General features: G+C 53.1%; 2 protein-coding genes across 4 annotated transcripts in view; one reads left to right on the plus strand and one right to left on the minus strand.

The window, feature by feature from the left end:
- LOC125919074 (keratin, type II cuticular Hb1) overlaps positions 1-15,711 on the minus strand; it is a 33,646-nt gene extending 17,935 nt beyond the window's left edge. The window contains exons 1-9 of one of the 2 annotated variants that reach the window (XM_049625520.1): positions 15,339-15,711; positions 14,389-14,597; positions 13,702-13,762; positions 12,644-12,739; positions 12,228-12,392; positions 11,829-11,954; positions 11,355-11,575; positions 11,059-11,090; positions 10,448-10,759 (exon numbers count right to left, since the gene is read on the minus strand). In XM_049625520.1, coding sequence (XP_049481477.1) covers positions 10,515-10,759; positions 11,059-11,090; positions 11,355-11,575; positions 11,829-11,954; positions 12,228-12,392; positions 12,644-12,739; positions 13,702-13,762; positions 14,389-14,597; positions 15,339-15,707 — 1,524 coding nt within the window. In that variant the 5' untranslated portion in view covers positions 15,708-15,711 and the 3' untranslated portion in view covers positions 10,448-10,514. Of the gene's footprint in view, positions 1-10,447; positions 10,760-11,058; positions 11,091-11,354; positions 11,576-11,828; positions 11,955-12,227; positions 12,393-12,643; positions 12,740-13,701; positions 13,763-14,388; positions 14,598-15,338 lie in introns of those variants that run through there. The other variant, XM_049625517.1, reaches the window with a different exon arrangement.
- On the plus strand, positions 21-5,194 carry LOC125919080 (keratin, type II microfibrillar, component 7C-like). Of its 2 annotated transcripts, none has more exons than XM_049625528.1 (5): positions 21-130; positions 1,268-1,393; positions 2,960-3,180; positions 4,154-4,185; positions 5,048-5,194. In XM_049625528.1, exons 1-5 carry the CDS (start codon positions 128-130, stop codon positions 5,050-5,052), a joined length of 387 nt encoding a protein of 128 aa, XP_049481485.1. In that variant the 5' UTR covers positions 21-127; the 3' UTR covers positions 5,053-5,194. The 2 variants fall into 2 exon arrangements, with proteins under 2 accessions (XP_049481485.1, XP_049481486.1); XM_049625529.1 differs by having other exon boundaries at positions 1,268-1,372.
- Positions 15,712-20,280: the final 4,569 nt, after the last annotated feature.

Below are 20,280 nucleotides of genomic sequence, written 5' to 3' on the forward strand. Positions count from 1 at the left end.
TGAGGTCACAAAGCCCCCTGGGAGGGAGCAGCTTTGTCTCCAGAGGCGAGGATTCTGGGAGCTCCCTGGGCTGGAGCTGGGCTTAGGTGTGCTCCGGAGGCTTGGAGAGACGACAGCTCTTTTCATCATGGTGAGACTTGTCTATGTGGCACATTGGGTCACATGGGATGAGGGGGTCTTGGACTCTGCCCAGATCTGTTGGACCTAGCCAGGCACAAGCTTGTCTGCTGTGTCTACAGCTTTTGGGAATGGGACCCGGAAAGGGTGGCCTGTGGGAGTCTGTTCATATCCATTTCCCATACCTCCTCTGCCCTGGAAAGCAATTTGCACTGGGTTTGGTGTGAACAGTTCCTGTTGTCTGGGTTGAAGAGTGTGTGTGACTTTAATGTTCCTCAGGGTATAGAGCAAAGAACATGCACTTAAGACACAGTCTAGCTCAGCTCGACTGGCAGGGTCACTCATGTCCCACTGCGTCCCTACTTCCTCGGACAGTAGATGTAATGAGCTTCAGCTTGCCCAAGGAAGGATAAGGGAGACAGTAACACCCACCTGGCCTACTTCACGGTGGTCTTGAGCCCAGGTGAGACGGTGGAGTTAGAAGACCTTGAAGAGAATAAGGCCCTGTGCGTCAGTTACCGAGCCCAGGCGGTTTATGGGCTGGTATGTGAAGACAGGTGCAGGAAAGGGAAAAGTCCCCCTGATTTTGTCCCTTCTAGATAGCTCTCCCCATAGTGGCCTTGGGTTTAGCGAAGGAGCTGGAATCTGGATCCCTGTCGCTGGCGAGTAGCATTCATCAGCTTAAAGGAGTTTCTTTATATTCAGAGATTTTCGAAAGTACTTTTAAATTAGGAATCACTGCTGGATCTTTAAAAATGGTGTTTGTATTAATTGCCATGATCCTATGTGAATGACCATAACTGATTTGCTAGAGTCTAACTACCCCTGTTGCCTGGGATAAACCCTATGTGATCTCAGTCCAATGACTCGACAGATTATCGGCCTGTGTTGTTCTTTGTGCCATCCCTTCGACATTACCTTTGGCGTCTCTAGACCCGATAGAGCATCCGCCAGTGTGCCCGTCAACCCTCGGCAATAGGAAAGACCCCCCATTTTCCAGACAGAGAAACAGAGTAGTCAGATGACCTGCTCATGAGGGAAGGTGGAGGGGTTGGTCCTGGAGCTGTCCTGCGGGCTTCGGTTGAGTGCCCTTGTCGGCTGTCCTCCTCGCCCTGACCCTCCCCCGTTCTGTGCTGCCTCCGCCCCACAGTGCGAGGAGGTACAGGCGACCGTGCAGAAACACACGCAGGGCCTGCGACACAGCAAGGAGGAGCTGAACAGGCTTAACCAGGCCATCCAGCGGCTGACTGCAGAGGTGAACAGCGCTAAGAGTCAGGTGAGGGGTGGGTGTGGCGGGGTGGGGGGGGGGGGGGGGGGGGGGGGGGGGGGGGGGATGAAGGGTGGGAGGGTGTCCATTATCTATGACAGCTCGACTAGTCGTCCCCCTCCTCTGGAGTAGATGGGTAGAGTTTCTCTTTGTGAGTGTCCGAGCAAACGGAAGTGTGGCTTTACACGTGTACATCACGCTGCCTTTGCCTGGGACTCTGTAGTTGTTCAGAGGCATGTAACTGACCCGTAGGTAAAATACGTATAAATCTGTACGCTTGTTTGCCTATCAGTTTTCATGCGCACGTGCGATTTTGTATCTGCATGCTTTGTTTGTCCTACATAGCATTAAACTTCAGCCCTTCTTTGGGAATCGCAAGATGTTCCGCAGAAATCCGGTTTTCTGGGTTCTCTTTAAATAATGCAGGGAGTTGGCAACATTCTGCTAGGGAAGGGAGGCTTCTGTCTTCTCTGTCACCTTCACACAAGGCCGTGCTCCTTTTGTGTGCATCGACCCCACCAACCTGAGCTGCGTCCTTTGATGCAGAGGCAGAGGGCTCTTGCCATTTTCTCATCATCTTGGCTGGTGCTGTTATTATCCTTGTGGAAGGCAAAAGGTACCAACACCCGTGTCTCTAAATTAGAGATGTGAGAGGCTGAAACTGTGAAAGAGGTCCTGGTGATTGTGGGAGACTTAAGGATTTCTTTCTGGAACTGGATACTATTGCTAGAGGGTTAACATTTGGCCTTCACCTTGGGATGCCTCCAGCCAGGCCTCTGGAGGCATTCGGGTTTGCAGCTCAGGCTCTAGGCTTAGGAAAGAGAGGTTCCCACATGGATGTTTTCTTTCTTCCGACTTCTCTGCCTCTCAATCTCCCCTCTCTCCTCCCAGCTGCCCTGTCAAGCCCCCTGGGCTCATACTTTACCTGCAGAGGGAAGGGGTTCTGCTCCCTGTTTCCCCTGCTTTCTGTGGATACAAGTGTCTGAGGCTCTGAGAGGTCCTCCCTTCTTCAGAAACTGATGACTGTGAGGAGGGACAAGCTGTTCAGGTTCAAGGGGGTGGCACAGTGAATGGATGGGCCTGTCATGGTTCAGTCTGCCACCGGCCTCTGCTGTTCTGATCACAGTCCCCCCATCCCCCACCCCCAGTTTCCTAAGCAGCAAGCAAAGCTCATCAAGGCCAGCGTTTATTATTGTTCTATTTCTGCAGAGACTACGGAGGCTAGTTTCTGGTGAGGAAAGGATATCCTTCCTGTTAGTTTCCCTGATGAAATAATAAACCTAGCATTATGTGCTCAGGAGCATTTGATGCTCCCTGGATCCTAGCTCCTTTGAGAAGAGTTACCATATTAGACGTGAAAGGCTCTGTCTCAGCCATCTCGGATGGCTGGTCCCAAATCTCCACACTGGGAGCTGGGCAGACACAGACACATTTTTTGGAACAGGAAGGCCCATTCCATACAGTGATCTTTAATCCCTCATTGGCCCTCTGGCCTCCAAGAAGGGTCTGGATCTTTGATGGGGGAGGGGGTGGGGGCCAAGGATGTCCTGTCCGTGCCCTTCCCTTCGCCCCCAGCCCTGTGAACTAGACAGAGCCAGGGAGCCACGAGCTCTGCAGGAGGAGGGTGCCTCAGACAGTGCCCAGGGCAAGCTGGCCTGGCTGGAGGCCGCCCTGCAGCGAGCCAAGCAGGACATGGCCCGGCAGCTGCGGGAGTACCAGGAGCTCATGATCGTGAAGCTGGGCTTGGACTTCGAGATCGCCACCTACCGCAAGCTGCTGGAGGGCGAGGAGAGCAGGTGGGGGCTGGGCAGTGCTTTGGGTGTGGCCACGGCGAGGAGTGCAGGGGCCCAGGGAGGTCACCATCTGGGTCCTCACCAGCTGGGGAGGGGGGGTGGTGGGGAGAGATGACCTGGGGATCTAGGGCCTTGTTCTCCTGGAGCCAATTTCTCCCCACCAGCTTAAGGCCCTTTAGGGCTTTAAGGAGCACCCTTGGCACCTGGGATGGGACGACACATGGTCACACACCCCCAAGGGCAGAGAGCAGGGGCCAGTCTGTCCAGTGAGGCAGCTGCAAGGACCAAGGCCTAGCCAGGGGGAATAATGTCTCCAGTTTGGAGTGCCTTCTCAGTTCTGCTCTTCTTGCCCCGAAGGCAGGGTTTATGGGAACAGGCAGGGCCTGGCTTTTAACCTCAGACAGCAGTAGAGACCCAAGGGCTGCTAGCTCCAGCTGGGTACCCCAGGCTGAGGGGAGGGACAGGGAACCCACCATGCAACAGGCATGCAGCATTTATTATCTTTCAACCCTGCAAAACCCCTGGGAGGGAGGTGCTGTCATCCCCATTTTACAGATGGGGAAACTGAGTCTCAGGGTAAAGGACCACCTCAAGGACACACAGGTAGAAAGCGACTGGGTGTGGCTTGACCAATAGTCTTCAGATGATTGAGCTATCTCCTCTATAGTGTCCTTTAAAATGTTCCCTTCATGGTCTCTCCTTTTAGGCTAAGTTTAGGCCAAAGAAAGCGTCGTTAGCCTTCTCCCTCCTCCAAGAGGTCATCGATAAAATCGGACTATCTGAATTTAAGGAGGAAAGATCGAGTTTAAGCTCCAGAGGAGTCTGATGCAAAAGGGCTGTGGGGATCTGAGAGAACCAGGGGCATGTAGATCTCTCTGCCCGTCCGGGGAGGGCCAGGAAAGTTTTGTTTTGGAGAATGGGGATTATTATACCCAGGAGGGATGTTCACTCACCTGCTTCCTCCTCCTCTCTGCAGGCTTGGTCCGGGATTTGGGGCAGGAAGCTTCAGTAAGTAAATAATAGACATAGCTTGGGTTAGAGGAGTTCAATCTTATCCCCCACACCCCTTTGTGTGCATTCTTTTGGGAAGGGATTTGGGATTTGGGATTGCTTCCTCTGTGTGTCTCCCTTTTGTGGGGGGCTGTGATTCTCTCGGTGGTGATTCTTTGTGTGTGTTGAAGGGGGAGGTTTTGTGGTCTGTTCTTTGGGGGCAGGTTCTGTTGGTTTGTCCTGGGGTGTGGGAGGGTGTTCCTGTGGGTCTGTCCTTGTGGAAGAGACTGTTTGATTCTCACGTGGGGAGAACCTGAGTGTCCGAGTTCAGGGAAGGGGGCCTTCTAGAGTCTGTTTCTTGGAGGAAGGGGTCTGCACCAAGTCCCCTTGGTCTTTGGGGAATTTGCACCTCTGACTCCTGGAGAGGAGGAGGGTCTTTGAGGCTGCCCTCTGGGAGAGGAGTCTGTATGTCTGTCTTCTGGGGGCGGAGCGGGAGAAGACGGTTTCCCCTCTGACAGCCGCGCTTTGCTCAGCCCTGGGCAGCGGGCTGGGCTCAGCCTCTGGCCCGGCCAACCTGCTGCCTCCCCGAGCGGGCTCCGGCGCCCTGGACACGAGCGCCCCTGGCGGCGGCTGCGCGCTCTGCGGCTCCCCCGGATGCTTCGGGGGCTTTGGCTGCAGCGGTGCCCGCAGATGTTGAACCTTCCTGCCATGCTCTGGAGAAAAAGAACCCTAGCTTCTGCCCCAAGGACTTGACCCTCTGTCTCAGACGCCCTCTCCCACGGAGCTAGCCGTCACCTCATCTTTCCCTCTTGCCTGCCCCCACCCCGGAGCGTAAAGTCTTGGAATCTAGTTTACCGGACGGTGACTGTCTGGTTTCCAGGGTGAAGATAGCCCGGATGCTGAGCCACTGAGGAGGCCATGTGGTTTACCTGGACCCAGCACCCTGTCCCTCTGACCTGCCCCCACCCCTTCACTTTTATTTTCCTAGGACTCCTCCTTTGCAATAAAAGTTCTTCAGTGGACTGAGCCACTGGGCTGTTTGCGCCTGGATTCCTCAAGTTAGGTACAGAGCCAAGACGAAACTGGCTGGATTTGGGGGTAGGGAAGCTGGCTGGATTTGGGGGTAGGGGAGAAAAGGAGCGAACACTACCAGGAAGCAGCCCTCCCCTTGCGGAGTGTGGGTCCACATGACTTCAGTTTATGGTGATGTCACTGAACCAGGATCCTGAGGTTGGTGGTGGTGGTGGGTTGACAGAGGACCCTTGGGGAAAGTGAAAGAAGGGGTTCATTCCTCCTCAGACCTGCTTATTCCCCAGCCTGGGGCCCGTATTCCACCATGTCTGGTTGCTGAGCGCTGCCTTCATTCATCCAGTCACTCGCCCTACAGACACTTACTGAATGGCTTCTGAGGGTCAGGTGCAGTATTGAGTGAGCCAGGCATTCTGGTTCTGGCCCTGCACAGGACGTTCTGGTGGGGAGGCAGGCCCAAACCAGCCCCAAAGAGAATGGAGGAGGTGGGGATGAGGGCAAATCACCCTCTGCCGGCCTGGCAGGGGCACTTGAGGACAGGCTCCGGGGAAGACGGCCCTCGAAGATTATGGCGGGGGGATATGAACACAGCTGGGTGGCCCAGGCCTGGGTTCTAGTTTAACAAATGACCCGATGGTGGGCTGGGAGAACATGTCTTTGGAAGCAGATGGAGCTTCTGGCTCTGCCTCTATTTCCATGTCTATGGTGTTGTTTGCTGTGGGTTTTTACAAGGCAACTGGACTTTGAGGGGCAGAAGATAGGCCAGTTTGCGGGGGGTGGTGCGTGGCCAGAGAAAGGCTGGATCTCTGGACTCTCTCTTTGCCACACAGGCCTGAGAGAAGCTTCCACTCGATGAACTCACAGTCTTTTCTATTGCACAAAGGGTTACATCATCAACACATGCGGGGAACAATGGTTCCTGCTTTCTATGTCCCTGGGTGGGGTTAAGGTGCGTCATTGGCCAGAGGCCTTGGCTTTACCTTTTAAGGTACACTATGTCTGCTGTGTTTTCCTGGGTCCCTGCCCAGAAAACAGGTATCCAAAAAGGCCCCCTTCCTGGGTAAACAGAACTGTATCATGCAAGAGGAATGAGACCGAAACTTGGCATAAGGACTGCCACGCAGCAGGGGGGCAGGGGACACAGACCCAATGGACGCACACATCAGCCCCATTTGGCCAATTCTGACCGACACCAACTGTATAAACAAACGTTCTTACCGACACTCTCAGTGCAAAGCAGCTGAGAGCCAAGCTGCCCCTTTGCGAGATTTTGCGGTTGGGCTCCAGGTTCCCTGCATTTTGCTAGGAAGGTAATGACGTTCTGTGATCTTCAAGGTCAGGTTTTGCCAGCTCCTGGTGTGCTGATAATGTCAAGGAAAGGACTTGGAGGGAGGTGCCAAGGGAACTCTCACCTGGAGTCGTTGGCTGGGTTTATGGTGAGCATTCTGCGGCCCACACCACGGAGGGCTGGCTGTTCACGTTTTCCCGTTTCGAATCCCAAGCCTGACGTCAGTCCAGATCCCATGGGCTGCTGGGTCAGGCTTGCGTGTCTTGCGTGGGCCACCAGCCATGTTTGTGGTTTGGGGACTGATTCTCTGAGTGGCTTCCCTGGCCACGGGCCACATTCCAGCCTGGGGTGGGAGAGAACTATGTGGTGCATTTATAGAGAGTCTTACCAGCCTATTTACAAGCTTTGTTAGTCAAGGTGACTTCTGAAGGGAGGTGGGTGTCACCAGTTAAGACATCACTTCTCAGCAGAACAGGACCACTAGAGGGTCAGCCTTCTTCTGCTCCGGCCTGCCTCATACTTGATAGCATTTAGACGTGACAGATGTGACTTAGATGTTGGCATCTCTATATAAGCCCCTCAGAGCCAGTGACTGTCTTGTCAACCCATCTCTAGGGCCTGCCATGCAGTGGATATGAATGGATGAATGGGTGAACGGGTAGAGTGAGGCTCTGTGGTCCTGTGTGGTCAGCTCTGTTCTTGGACGCATTGGGTCATTCTTCCACCATTAACCTGTCTCACCCCATGGAAACCCCTCAGGAGTCTCTGGATGAGTCTACACACAATCCTTCCTGATGAAATTCCAGCTGCAATGTATCAGCCAGTCCAGCCTGGAGTAAGGAAGGAAGGGTCTGGATTCTGTTCCCAATCTTGCTGTTACCCTGGCCCAAACACTCCCTGTTTCTGAGTCTCAGTCCTGCCCTTCCCAGATCTAACTGGTGAAGATTCACCTGTCCCTTTTCATTTTCCTCCTTACTGAACCTCTCTGCACCATAGTTGACCGGTAAAACGAGAATAGTCCCTGTCACAGGATTGTGTGAAAAATATATTACTATATGCAAAGTCCTTAAAGCATAGTAAGAGTTACATAAATGCAATGAATATCTCAGGTACTGGAGTCTTGGGAAAGGCTTTGAGCACCTTTAAAAGAAGGCTCTACAAGTCTAAGGCCAGCTGGTCTCCTGCTGCCCCAGCTGGAGCTAGAGTGTCTACAGGGCAGGAGGGGAAATAGGGAACCCCACGGGTTACAGCCGGGGCTCCCTGGCCAGAGGGCACCTCCCCAGGATGACACCCAGCGGCACCTACCCTCACCACTCCTGCCTTAGCCCGGTTCTCCGCCTCCTCCCCCATCAGCACATGAGTCCACCTGTCACTCACACTGCGGTACCCACAGAGCTCCCCCCTTCAGCACGGACACACAGGCATGCGCACATTCACACACACACTCACACATGTAGGAATGCTCACAGTCTCTCTCACACACACACAGGTGCTTCCACACAGATGCCCGGAGATGTGCACGTACCTGGATGCGATCATATTGTTCTACTCACAGACAGCTGCTCACAGACAGTGAGCTCTGCGGAAGGAAGGTATAGCCAGCACGCACACCGCACGGCTACATGGCATCTGGGGTCCCCACCTCCCCCCGCCTCTAGCTCCTAGTCCTGTCCCACCTCTCCTGAGGACCAATGGAGCTTTTATATCGGTAAGGGGCCTCAGCAGCCATCTGGTCCAAACATTTTATGTCACTAGTGAATACACTGAGGCCCAGAGAGGGGAGGTAACTTGCCACAGGTCACACAGCAAGGCGTTCCGTTTTTGTCACCGTTCTGCATCAGGAGTATTATGTATTTGATTCATTCACTCTTGCTCCGCTTCCTGAGCCTTTCCAGGAGTGGGAACTGGAAGGAGGCTGAGAGTAAGGCCATCAAGGCCCGGCTGGGCTGATGAGACCAGCGCGATGGGAAGGGAGGGGTCGGTTGGCAGAGATGAGAAGTTCATTGGGTAGTTTCTGAACTGGGGAGGGATGGAGTGATGGAGCTGGGGTTTGGGCCTCAGGTCTGGACTCCTGATGGCCTGCTTCTGAGCTGTGTGGTGTCACAGCATAGAGAGCTGGTTAGAACAACTGCATGGTCTGGAACTCTCCCAGGGTCCTGGCCTGCTCAGAATTCCATCAGGAGGGGAGAGGGGACATACTAGTGGGTGGGAGGCCTTGGATTGATCCTCTACCTTAAAAGAGCCTGGTATTTTCAGACCACTTGCTTCTGGGCTCTCAATATTATTTATTTCTATTGCCCTGAAGGAGGGGGGTGGGTTTAGATTTCTGCTACAGTTTTCCGGGCCTGGAAGTTTAGAGATTTGCCCTGCTGTACAGATATGTATTCAGGGACTTGCCTTCACCATAGCAAGATGGAGGGGCCATCTCCTTACTTTCTTTGCTACTTGTAAGATCCTCATAGTGTCAAGGGGGAAACAGTTCTCTGCACGTAGGAGCTCAATGGCCCTGGAATACGTGGAGATTTCTCTCTCTATTTGCTGTCTCTGATCACACAGCTAAGTGTAATATGAGGGAAATGTAATCTGTTTATTTATTTATTGTTAAAAATTTTTAAAGATATTTATTCACTTTGTTAATGAAAAAACTTTTTAAAAATGTTTATTTATTTTTGAGACAGAGAGACTGAGCATGAGCCGGGGAGGGGCAGAGAGACAAGGAGATACAGAATCCGAAGTGGGTTCCAGGGTCCGAGCTGTCAACACTGAGCCTGACGCGGGGCTCGAACTCACGGAGTGTGAGATCGTGACCTGAGCCCAAGTTGGACACTTGATCAACTGAGCCCCCCAGGCGCCCCTGTAATCATTTACAGATGGGCACAGGAGGCTGACCATAGCCCTGGTCCTTGGAGGGATTTCCACTTTATATTCTGCAAGAGAATAGGGCTCATGACAAGCGCATGTCATGATTCTTTTGCTGCAGGCACCGTCTGCACACGTTACGTATGAAATGCCTAGTCCTCCCATCTACTCATGAGGTAGGCGCGCTTTTATCTTTCTCACTCTAGAGATGTGGCAACTGAGGCACAGAGAGGGTGAGGAAATTAACCAAGGTCACTCAGCCAGGAAGGAGCAGAGCCCCATTTTGGACCCAAGTCATCTGGCTCCAGAGTCTATGTCCTTACCTCTGTGCCACCTCATTGTCTTGCTACATGCTGTTTTCTATCCTAGAGGTAATTTATCAGCTCTGGCAGGTCTCCAGACCCCAAAAGGACTCCATTCAAAAAGCAAAAAGTAGCCACATCAAAGGCTTTTTGAAAGTTTAAGTCATGTTCATATAGTTACCCTTTAAGGAATTCTAATAAATTGCTCAGGCATGAGTCTTCCCCAACAAAGCAGTGAGTGATGTTTCCTTAAGTTTTGAGTGACTGATGAATCTAATTTTCGTTACCCATCAGTTGACAGATATGCACAGGGAGGTTTTCTGGGAGGCAACAGTGTGTTAGTGAAATGACCACTAAAGGTGCATGCAGGGTTCAAACACCGGCTGGACCATGGAAGCTTGTGGGGCCCTGCCCCGGTTACTGACCCCAGACTAGACCTTTTTCTGTTCCACGTGACTTTGGGGACTCTCCCAAACCCTGACCCTTGAGGATAACAGAGGTGCAGACAAGGCTCAGAGGTGGCTACACTGATTTATTGGAAACACAGATCAAGACAGGTGAACATGACAGAGGTGGAAGGGGAGTGGTTGGGGGTGGGATATGGCCATCAGCCCCATGACAGCCTAGGGTAGGACCTTGTCCTGGTCCTCTGGGCCCCTCAACCCCCTTCGTATGGGCGTCAAGGGGACTTTTTAGGGGTAGCCTCTCCCAGCACGGGGCAGCAGAGCCGAGGAAGAGGGGATCACACATAGACATGAGAGGCCTGGAGTGGGACAGACCTTTCAAAGTGCCAGAGAGGTAATTGAGAGCTTGCTCCATGGGGAGGCTGGGTGGGAGAGACCCCAGGCCCGAGGCGTGAGTTCGGCCACCTAACATTTGCGGCAGCTGCTGGCGCAGGACCCCACGCCGCAGGAGCTGATGCCGCAGGAGCCCACACCGCCGGTGCCCAGGCCGCAAGACGTGATGGAGTTGCAGGGGCCACAGGGCGCGCACATTCCGGTGCTCACCGCCAGGTTCCCGCTGCAGGGGGCGCTGCACGCGCTGCCGGTCACCGGCCGCGAGCCGGACACGCAGAGGTCCCCGCAGACGACCCCGCCCCGGGAGCTGCTGACACCTGCAAAACCCAAATGCTCATGAGAATTCTGGGGTTGGGGGGGGGGTGGTGAGCCATCAGCCTCCCAGATGATGCAGATCCCCGGGCCCTGAGCACTGTGTATTAAAGTCAGGAGAATCTTTACTTACAATGTTAGGCCCAAAGCTGTGGTCTTTCCTGCTCTCTGACCCCCAATCCCTCCTGCTGTGATGCCAGCCCACTTTATGATATTTAGCTATCAGTGGAACCCCACCCTCCAGACTCTGCTACCCCTTATAGGAAGGGAATAAATCCATCCACACAGGGGCTGTGTTACTCACAGACATTCACGGCCCCAACGCCTTCACATAGTCTAGAGGGAAGAAGAAAAAGGCAACATGAGTGACTCATCCAGAGTTTCGGATAGAGCTCCTCCACACCTTGGGGCAGGGTCCACAAGTGGTCAGGGTGGAAGCAGAGGGTCTGAGGGAACAGCCCTCCCAAACCGCCCCCGTCCCCAAAGTGATGAATAAGAGGTTTTCCTAGACCGCTGGCCATTGCTGAGACAGAAGAAAGGATAGAGTGTATTCAAGGGGCAGGAATGGGCAACTCAGAGCCAGGCTGGGTTGAGCCTCACCTCTGCTCCTCGCCCTCCAGCAGCCGCCTGTAGGTGGCGATCTCGATGTCCAGGCCCAGCTTGGAGTTCATCACCTCCTGGTACTCCTTGACCAGGCAGGCCATGTCCTGCTTGGCCTTCTGCAGGGCGGCCTCCAGCTCGGCCAGCTTGCAGCGGGCGTCGCTCAGGGCCGCCTCGCCCTGCTGCTCAGCCTGGGTCACCGCGGTCTCCAGCTTGGTGTTCTGGGGCCCAGGAGAGAACAGAGTGGGTTATGGTCCTGGGTGTCTCGGTCCATTTCCCTCACGTGTCCAGTCTCCCCCCTCCCCCAGCTGGGGACACCCCAAGAACAGGCCTCTCCCCTTCATTAACGGAGTCCCCCTGAGGGACCACAACCAGGGACATGAGCCATGCAAATGGGCTGGATCATGAATGGTGAGAGCCAGTCGGGGCACACACTGCCTGTGTGGCCCTGGGGAGGCCCCAGGCGACCCGTACCTGACACTTGGCATTCTCGACCTCGGCGGTCAGCCTCTGGATCATGCGGTTCAGCTCGTTGATCTCCTCCTTGGTGCGGCGCAGGGTCTCCCCGTGCCGGATCACCGTGGCCTTCATCTCCTCGCACTGGGGCGGGGGGGGGGGAAGCAGAGGTGCTCCTGAGCTCAGGATGCAGTTTCCCTCCCATTCAGACACCACAGATGGTCGGGAGGTTGTACAGTGCTCAGCCTGTGCAACTATACATGGCAGCCCTGCCCAGCGATTATAACTTGAGAGCTGTGTGGCATTCTGTTACTATCCCACGGGATCAGAAACTCCAGACAAAAGAGGCCTTCTTAATAAATACTTGGCTTCCCTCGTGCTGCCATGTCTAAGAGACAGGTGTCCTGTGCCCCTCACCTTGCTGCGGTACCAGGACTCGGCCTCAGCCCGGCTGCGGCTGGCGATGTCGTCGTACTGAGCCTTGATCTCGGCCACAATGCAGTCCATGTTCAGGTCCCGGCTGTTGTCCATCTTGACGATGACCGAGGTGTCTGAGATGTGGGCGTGGAGAACGCGGATCTCCTGCAGATGGTGGGGAACCTGTTTACACCCCAGCCTCACCCACCACAGTGTGGACCCAGTCATCTCAGCCCTTACCTGGTCTCCACCCCAGCTCCCACTACAGCCTCATGGACTGCAGCCCCCTTGCCCCAGCCCAAATCCCTGGCCAACCCCCCCTCCCCCGACTGCCCAGGGATCCCTGGCCAGTCCCAAGCCCCAGCCCCCTCTTCTAGGCTGGCTGCTTCTTTTCCATTTGGACCACGGCCCCTCACCTCCTCATACAGGCGCCGCAGGAAGTTGATCTCCTCAGTCAGGGCCTCTGCGTTGGCCTCCAGGTCTGACTTGCGGAGGTAGGCACAGTCCACGTCCTGAAGGGGAGAGGGTGTAAAAGGAGTCTTACTGGAAAGGCAACACAGGGCTTCCCCCCTGCTGCTCCCCGCTCCCAGGAGGGCACCCCATCAGGCTGGACAAACTCCCTGGAGACCTTCCTTAGCTGCTCATCCTAGTGCCTCGTATCATGGCCTTGTTGAAGTCCTTTCTACAGTCAGAGGGCTCAGAAGCAGGTTTGGGGAAGGGAGTGGGATTATGAGGTTTCCAGGCACTTTCTCCACTACCTACCCAAAAGAAAACTCCAGAATCCACACCTTGCATTATCACTGAAACTTAGGCTCTGCAGCAAAATGGGTCGGCTCTAATGATGCCCCAGCCCTTTCTGCCCTGACACCTCATGGAAAGAAATCTAGATCTGTGGTCAGAAGAAGAGGTCTTAGGGATCAATTCTGCCTCTTCCAAGCCAGGGCAACTCAGGGTAAGACCCTTGACCTCTGTGCCTCACTTTCCTCACAGCAACCCTTGCCTTCCTCCTATGGAGGTGGTTGCAAGGACCTGGTGGGAGTCCACATGATGGCATTTGTGGCGAATCAAGTCTAAGAGGTGAGGGACGATACACCGTTCACGCCAGCACTTCACAGCTGTTGGCGGCCTCAGGATGTGGCCATCCCCTAGCATTGGTGTGCTCTTTCATCCACAGTATTTAGCAATGCCTGCTCTCTGGCAGGCACAGGGCAGAAAGACGCGGGAAGCCATCGGCCAGATGGGGGTTACCTCCGATGGAGGAATAGGGTTCCCTGCTTGAAGCAGGCAGTGTATGTACTCCAATGTCCGGGGCCACCCAGGGAGTGCTGGGGTGCTGGGGGGGGGAAGGAAATAGGGGAGGGGTTGCGCTAGGCGATTCTGGGGGAGTCGCTCAGCCTCTCTGAATTCCTGAGTGCTCCCTCCTGCCTCTGCCCTGCTTTCTGAGTTGTGGGACAAGCATTCTGGGGTCACTCGCCTTCTTCAGGGCCACAAATTCATTCTCGGCGGTGGCCCTTAGTGCCACCTCCTCTTCATACCTGGAGACAAAGGGCACAAGTTTCAGTGGCCAGAACTTTAATAGTCTGGGCTTTGAAGAGGGGGGAAAAAAAGAGAATGAAGGCCCAGACAAACATATTCCAGGAACTGGATCTTTTGGAGGTAGTCACAGAATCACAGAGTGTTGGACTAGAAGGGATCTGTCCATCCCATTCTTTGGGGCTCTCAATCCACTCCGTCACCCAATGCTCTTCCTGTTTTAGGGACTCATTCCTGATGTGGGCGCACGCACGCAGTTTTGTAGGCTTTCTCTCTGTTTCTGGGCTGTAACTCCCGGCGGGGGTGGGGGCAGGAACCCCACACTAGTTCTGGTTCCCCCCCTTGCCTCCCCGCTCAGGGCCTAACACAGCACCTGCAGCATCGAGTAGATGTCAATAAACGTTTGCTGAATTAAGGAAATAAACCCACGCTGATGAGGTAGCTGGAGCCCCTCCCAGTCTCTCCGGGGTTTAAACTCCCAACCCAGAAAAGAAAAGTCTCCCTCATCAGGCTCCCGGTCACTGTCTTCTTCCTACTGGAAAGTTCCTCTGGTGCTGTAGCCCAAATCTATCCTGCTCTGACTTCATCCCATTTCGTTTCTTGAGACTATCCTCCGGGCCGCACTCACTTCTTCTTGTAGCCCTCCAGCACCTCCTGCACGTGGTTGAGCTCCGAGGCCAGCCTCCCGCTGTCGGCCTCCACGCACTCGGCCTCCCGCCTCAGCGTCTCGATGTAGCCCTCGAACAGGGGCTCCAGGTTGCTCTCGCAGCACTTGCGGTTCTGGTAGAACTGCCACTTGGTCTCCAGAAGCTTGTTCTGCTGCTCCAGGAAGCGCACCTGCATTCAGGGTGTGGGGAGGGGTCAGACGGCTCTTGGTGTCCCGAAGCCAATTTGGGGTGGGGCTGGGGTGATTGCTTTAGGGGCAAACTCCCAACCCCGGAGCTCAGCAGAGCTTGGCAGAGATGGGCAGTGGGAGACAAGGTGACTCCTGGATTTCCCTCCTGTGATCTCTGTCTGGATTTTCTCACTCAGGGATGGGAGCAAGGGGCTGGGCAAGGTCAGCGTCTGCTCTCAGGTAAAGGGAGTTCTCCAGACCTGGTGAGTCCAGGTGGCATGTGTATTCTGGAGGCAGGTAGAGGTCTCCGGTTGGCCTCTGGCTCCCCCTGTCTCAGTGCCCAGCCTGAGTGCTGAGCATGGGTGGGCTACAGGAAGGGTGGGATCAAGGACAGCCACCCACTGGCTCACCCTGCGGGCTTCTTCCTATTTCTTGTGTCCATTTTGGTGTCTGTGTGTGTGCATGTTCTGCCCTCTTCCTCTGACAGGCCAGTTCCAAGCCTGTCCTTGTGTCTCCGTGGGGACCTGCCTGTCTGGACAGAGGTTGCGTATAATGGCAACACTATCAAATCAGGAGCCTCCGCTCTGTATCCTGATGTCCTTGGTCCTCATGTGGCCTGGGTGTGTGTCCATTTCGTCCATGAGAGCGGGAGCTCACCTGGACCTCCTGTCTCCTGCCCCTGACTGTCTTCAGCCTAGCCCAGGAATCGAGGGCTCAGGAAGGGTGTGATCAAGGACACCCACCTTGTCGATGAAGGCAGCGAACCTGCTGTTGAGACACTTGATCTGCTCCTTCTCCTCGTGCTTCACGCACTGCGCATTGGGGTCGATCTCCAGGTTGAGGGGCGTGAGGAGGCTCTCGTTGACGGACACGCTGGTGATGCAGGGCGGGCTGGGGCCGCACACGCCGCCGGAGCGGTAGCCGAAGGTGCGGCCGCAGGAGCCGGCGCGGAAGCCGCCGCAGACGCTGTGGCTTCCGAAGCCGCCGGTGAGGCCGCGGTAGCAGGAGACGCCGCGGTAGGGGGCGGCGGTGATGCAGCAGCGGCCGGGCCGGGGCCCGCAGGCCGACATGCAGCTGAAGGCGCGGCCAGCACAGTAAGATCCACAAGTCATGGTGCTTCTTGGGGCAAAGGAGGCTCTGAGGAGGGAGACGTACTAATGGAGGGTACGGTGACTGAAGTGTTCAGGTCTTGGACATCTTTGGGCCCTTTATATATGCGGGGAGCCTACTGCGTCCACGAGTTAGGAGCAATTAGATGTGTTTATTGGCTTGGGTTGTTTAGCTGCTTTGGCTCCTCCCTTATGTGCTTAATTGAGGGCCAGATGCGGCCAGATGTTTATGGCCTTTTACCCAAAACTGCACAATGTTTATCTTCAAAAGGCCAACTCACCTCTCTCACACCCTCCCCGTACACTACTTTTACGCATTCGGTGGAACTCTTGGATTCGATGATGGGAAGCAATGACTCAGGTTAGAATGGAGGGAGGAGAAAGGCGGGGCTACAGTTCCTGTACCGCCCCATTTCACGAAGCCGCCACCTCTGTCCGTGGTGCTGATTGGACCAGCCTTGGGACACTGGGAGAATGTGAGATCTACAGAAGATGATGTGAAATTTGGGGTGCGCTTGGTGGTCTCCCTCACACCGATAGCCCATATCTGCCTGGCCAAAGGCCCAATACCCCCATGCCAGCCCCCAAAGCCCTCACCTACACCTATCAACATATTCCGTCTCTATGACTCTCTCTGTCCCTCTCTCTCTCACACACACACACACACAACGCACTCACATACTGGCCTTGCCACCCATAATCTCTCTCTCTCTCACACACACACACACACATACACATGGACACACACTCATTTGTTCATGTGTACACTCGCCCATCTCAGTTTGCACACAGACCAGTCCCGAGGCCAAAACATGAGACCGTTCTGTCCAGCCTATGCTAAAGAGGAGGCATTCCCTTCCTCAAAATCTTCCATGGGGCCTAAGGGGACACACAGTGGCTCGCTGGCTTCAGGAATTCCCAACTATTTCCAGCAAGGCTCCAAGAAAAGATAAGTATGTCTGGTTTTCATCTCAAACTTCCATTTTCCTCTAGGGCCCAGAAAGCATGGGGTAGACACTACTGTCATGAGCTGTATAGCATTTTGCTCAGAATATAATAGAATCAATCTAGACAGAGCCATCAGTAGGGCATCCAGCCCCCTGCCTCCACCTCCCCCCTCCCAGATCTGTGCTGCTTCCTATGCTATACCAACCCTGTAACCCCCTTCCCTTTACAGCAGTTTGTCAGTAATCTTGGCAGATGTCAAAACAGATCCATGTTGGCATGTGCCACCTGTAGTGTGGATAGTGTGGGCCTTGAACCCAACAGGGCTGGATGGACATCAAGGCTCTTCCATGAACAGCTCTGTGTGATTTGGGGGCAAGGCACTTCATTCCTCTGGGAAATATATTAAGTCTTTCCTTCCAGCACTGCCTGGAAAAATTACAGAGATGTCCACGTGCTCACTAAACTCCAGAACACAGTACATATGTGTTTTATTATAATCATTAAGAAGCAGGAGGCTCTGGGGCAGCCTTTTTTTCAGAGTTCACATTGTGGCCCACTAATAGAAGCAAACAGAATTTTAATGAAGTAGATTAGAACAAAATCAAGCAGAGTGGAATAGAAAATAGCAGAGTGCATCATATGTAGTAAAAAAACATTTTATTTCCTTTTTGTCTCAACTGTATGTGGTGTGTATGTATGTGTGTGCTTCATGACTACATAAAATCATTTCTTAATATGATTGAAAATAAAAAGTGTAAATACATCGCATATCAGTTAAGCACACAGACCCAGATTCCAAACTGCCTAGTTTCAAAGTCCAGCCCTGCCACTTTCTAGCTATGTAACCTCAGGTAATTACTTAACCTCTCTGTACCTCATTTCATGATTTATAAAATGGGGATAATAATATCCACCTCATAAAGCTGTTGTAAGGATTAAAAGAATTAATCCATGTAAAGCGTTTAGAATAGAGCCTGACACTCTAATTATGTAATCATATTTGTAGTTGTTATTGCTGCTAATGCTGCTGCTGTAGATATATCAGCAGGTTTGGTAGAATGTACCTACCCACATTCCTAAACCACCAATGTAAAATCCCCACTAATGGTGTCTATCTTAAAGGACTAGTAAAAGGATTAAATTGTACATGAACAATGCTTAACACAGCACCTGGCACATAGCAAGTGCTCAGTAAATGTTATCTACTATTATTATTCTACTATGATTTCAGTCCAAGGGACAGGGAGGACTTGAAACCTTTGGCCATGGTTACTTCTTTTATCCTGGAAGAGAACCCAAAATCAAATGCCCCTCCTTCAAACCCCACTCTAGACCAACTGCCCCCAGGGAAGTCCCAGGGAGGATCTCTCCTCTTTGGCAGAGGGACAATGTCAGCAATCCTTAGGCAACTATACTACTGGATGAAAAGAGGCTTGGACAGTCCCAGAAGTCTGTTATCTATTAATAATTCATAAATTTGTATTTCTAACTTGGCCTTAACAGACCACCAAAAATCCTCAGCCATAAATCAATGACATACTCACTTATCTTGCTTCTTTCTTGATCCTGAAGCCCCCTGATTGGTTAGTAGACTGCATGAAGTTGAGGGTGGGGGTTATGCCATCCATCCAGGTACAATGGAACTCCAAAGAGAGCAAGAGAAGTCAGATTTTCACTGCAGCTGGACAGATGGAAATTGGAGTTGAGGGAAATGTCCCAGAAGGAAAGCAGGTAGTCATGGTATCCTAAAAAGGTGCTTGCATTATATCTCCCATTTAGGGAAGTTTTATATAAAAGAGAAAAACCCTTTATTCTGGAGTAGCCACGGTGTTTACAGAAACAGGGTGACAAAAAAACCTTCATATCAGGAGATTAGAGGCTCTTCTTTTAGCCTAAGTGGATCTTGTTTCAAGGGATACCTGGAAAAAAGGGGCAAATCTGGTGGTTTTAACATTAGGAAGTTCTTGTTCAAGCTTCCCTTCAGTACATCCTTCTCCTGTGAAGAATGTTGAAAGGCAGATTCCCCCACATGGATGATGGATTAGATGAGATAACATCTTGCTGGGGAATTCAGGGTTTCTATGATGGCTACATCTCTGCCATATGCTGAAGTCTGTCTTAATTTTGGAAAAAGGGAGGAAGGCACTAAGAGAAAGAAGGAGACATGGATTCTGAAGTTCCCAATCTGACTGGGAAGACAGACCCACATTTGTGAGAAAGGCTGGAAGTCTGAAGAGGGCTCCTTTTCAGCTGTATCATCAGATGCTCAGAAATGCAATGTCAACTGAGACTGCCTATTCTTTTTTTTATGTTTTAATGTTTATTTTTGAGAGAGAGACAGAGCATGAGCATGAACATGAGTGGAGGAAGGGTAGAGAGAGAGACACAGAATCCAAAGCACCTCCAAGCTCTGAGCTTCGGGCACAGAGCCCGAAGCAGGGCTCAAACCCATGAACCATGAGATCATGACCTGAGCCAAAGTCGGATGCTTAACCAACTGAGCCACCCAGGTGCCACTGACAGTGCCCATTCTGGGGCAATGTAGAATGCAGCTAGTCTGATGCGAAAGGTAAGAAAGGCCCCCTGGAAAGGGTGACAACAGATGCCAGTAAAGAGGCAGGTGGGGCAGTATTGGTGTAAAAAGTGTGCATGGAGTTTTTCAGAAAGTGGACAGTAGGGAAACTTGGAGGACCTTGTGGGAGAGGCAGAGATAGTGAGATGCTATGACGGTGGAGAGCCCACTGAGGCAGAGCCCTCAGAAGCAGGGCTAGTCGCATCTCTGGGATTCTGCTTCAAAACTACAAGGTGGGAGGCAGCCTGTAGGTTCCACATCTGGAGGATACCAAAACATCTGCATACCAGGCTTGCAGGTATCTAAGGGGCTGTGCCCTTTCTCACCTTGCAGGTCATACTTTCTGTTCACAGAAAGCAGGTGCAGGCCAAGTTTCAGTGAGGGGAGTTGAGGGGTGAAGGAATGGCTGTTTACATAACACTCAGGCTGTATATGAGGGAGTTGACCCTAGGTCAGCCAGCAGGCAGGATGACTGGATTAATGAGTTGAGAGGCCCAAGTCAGAGTCCTGCCTTCTCAGCCAAGTCAGCCTGGGACAGTGGCCAATTATCCATTAGAATTCACCAGAGGAAGGCGGGGCCAAAGGCTCTTGTGGACTGCCCCGGGGAATGGGGAAATGAAGACTGACTCAGGAACTCTGCCCTTGATGAAATCCATCCCACTAAGCAGGCTGAACCCCTGCATCTCCTCAAGCCCTTCCCTCATCTCTCCCAGTCTCCCCTCCCTCCCATACTCTTCACCCCCCAGATGGTCTATGTCCTTCCAAGTAGCCCTAGAGAGTAATGGTCTAAGATCAAGGATCTTCTCCCTTCTTTTCCCTAGAAATCCACCTCCCTTCCACTTCTCTCTTTCCTTCCCCAATCCTACCCCTCAGTCCCTGCCCCATGGCTTTCAAGATTCTTGCCCTTGTTGGCTGGCTTTCCCGACCACTCTCATCATTGTTCAGTTCAAGGATGTCGCTTTGGTCAAGGACACATCTACTCACTTCATTCTTCCTTCAGGCCCCAGCCAGGAATGTCTCCCTACCCATCCCCCACTCCCAGGAATGGCTGCCCTC

Source organism: Panthera uncia, chromosome B4 (assembly GCF_023721935.1).
Source record: "Panthera uncia isolate 11264 chromosome B4, Puncia_PCG_1.0, whole genome shotgun sequence".
NCBI lineage: Eukaryota > Metazoa > Chordata > Mammalia > Carnivora > Felidae > Panthera > Panthera uncia.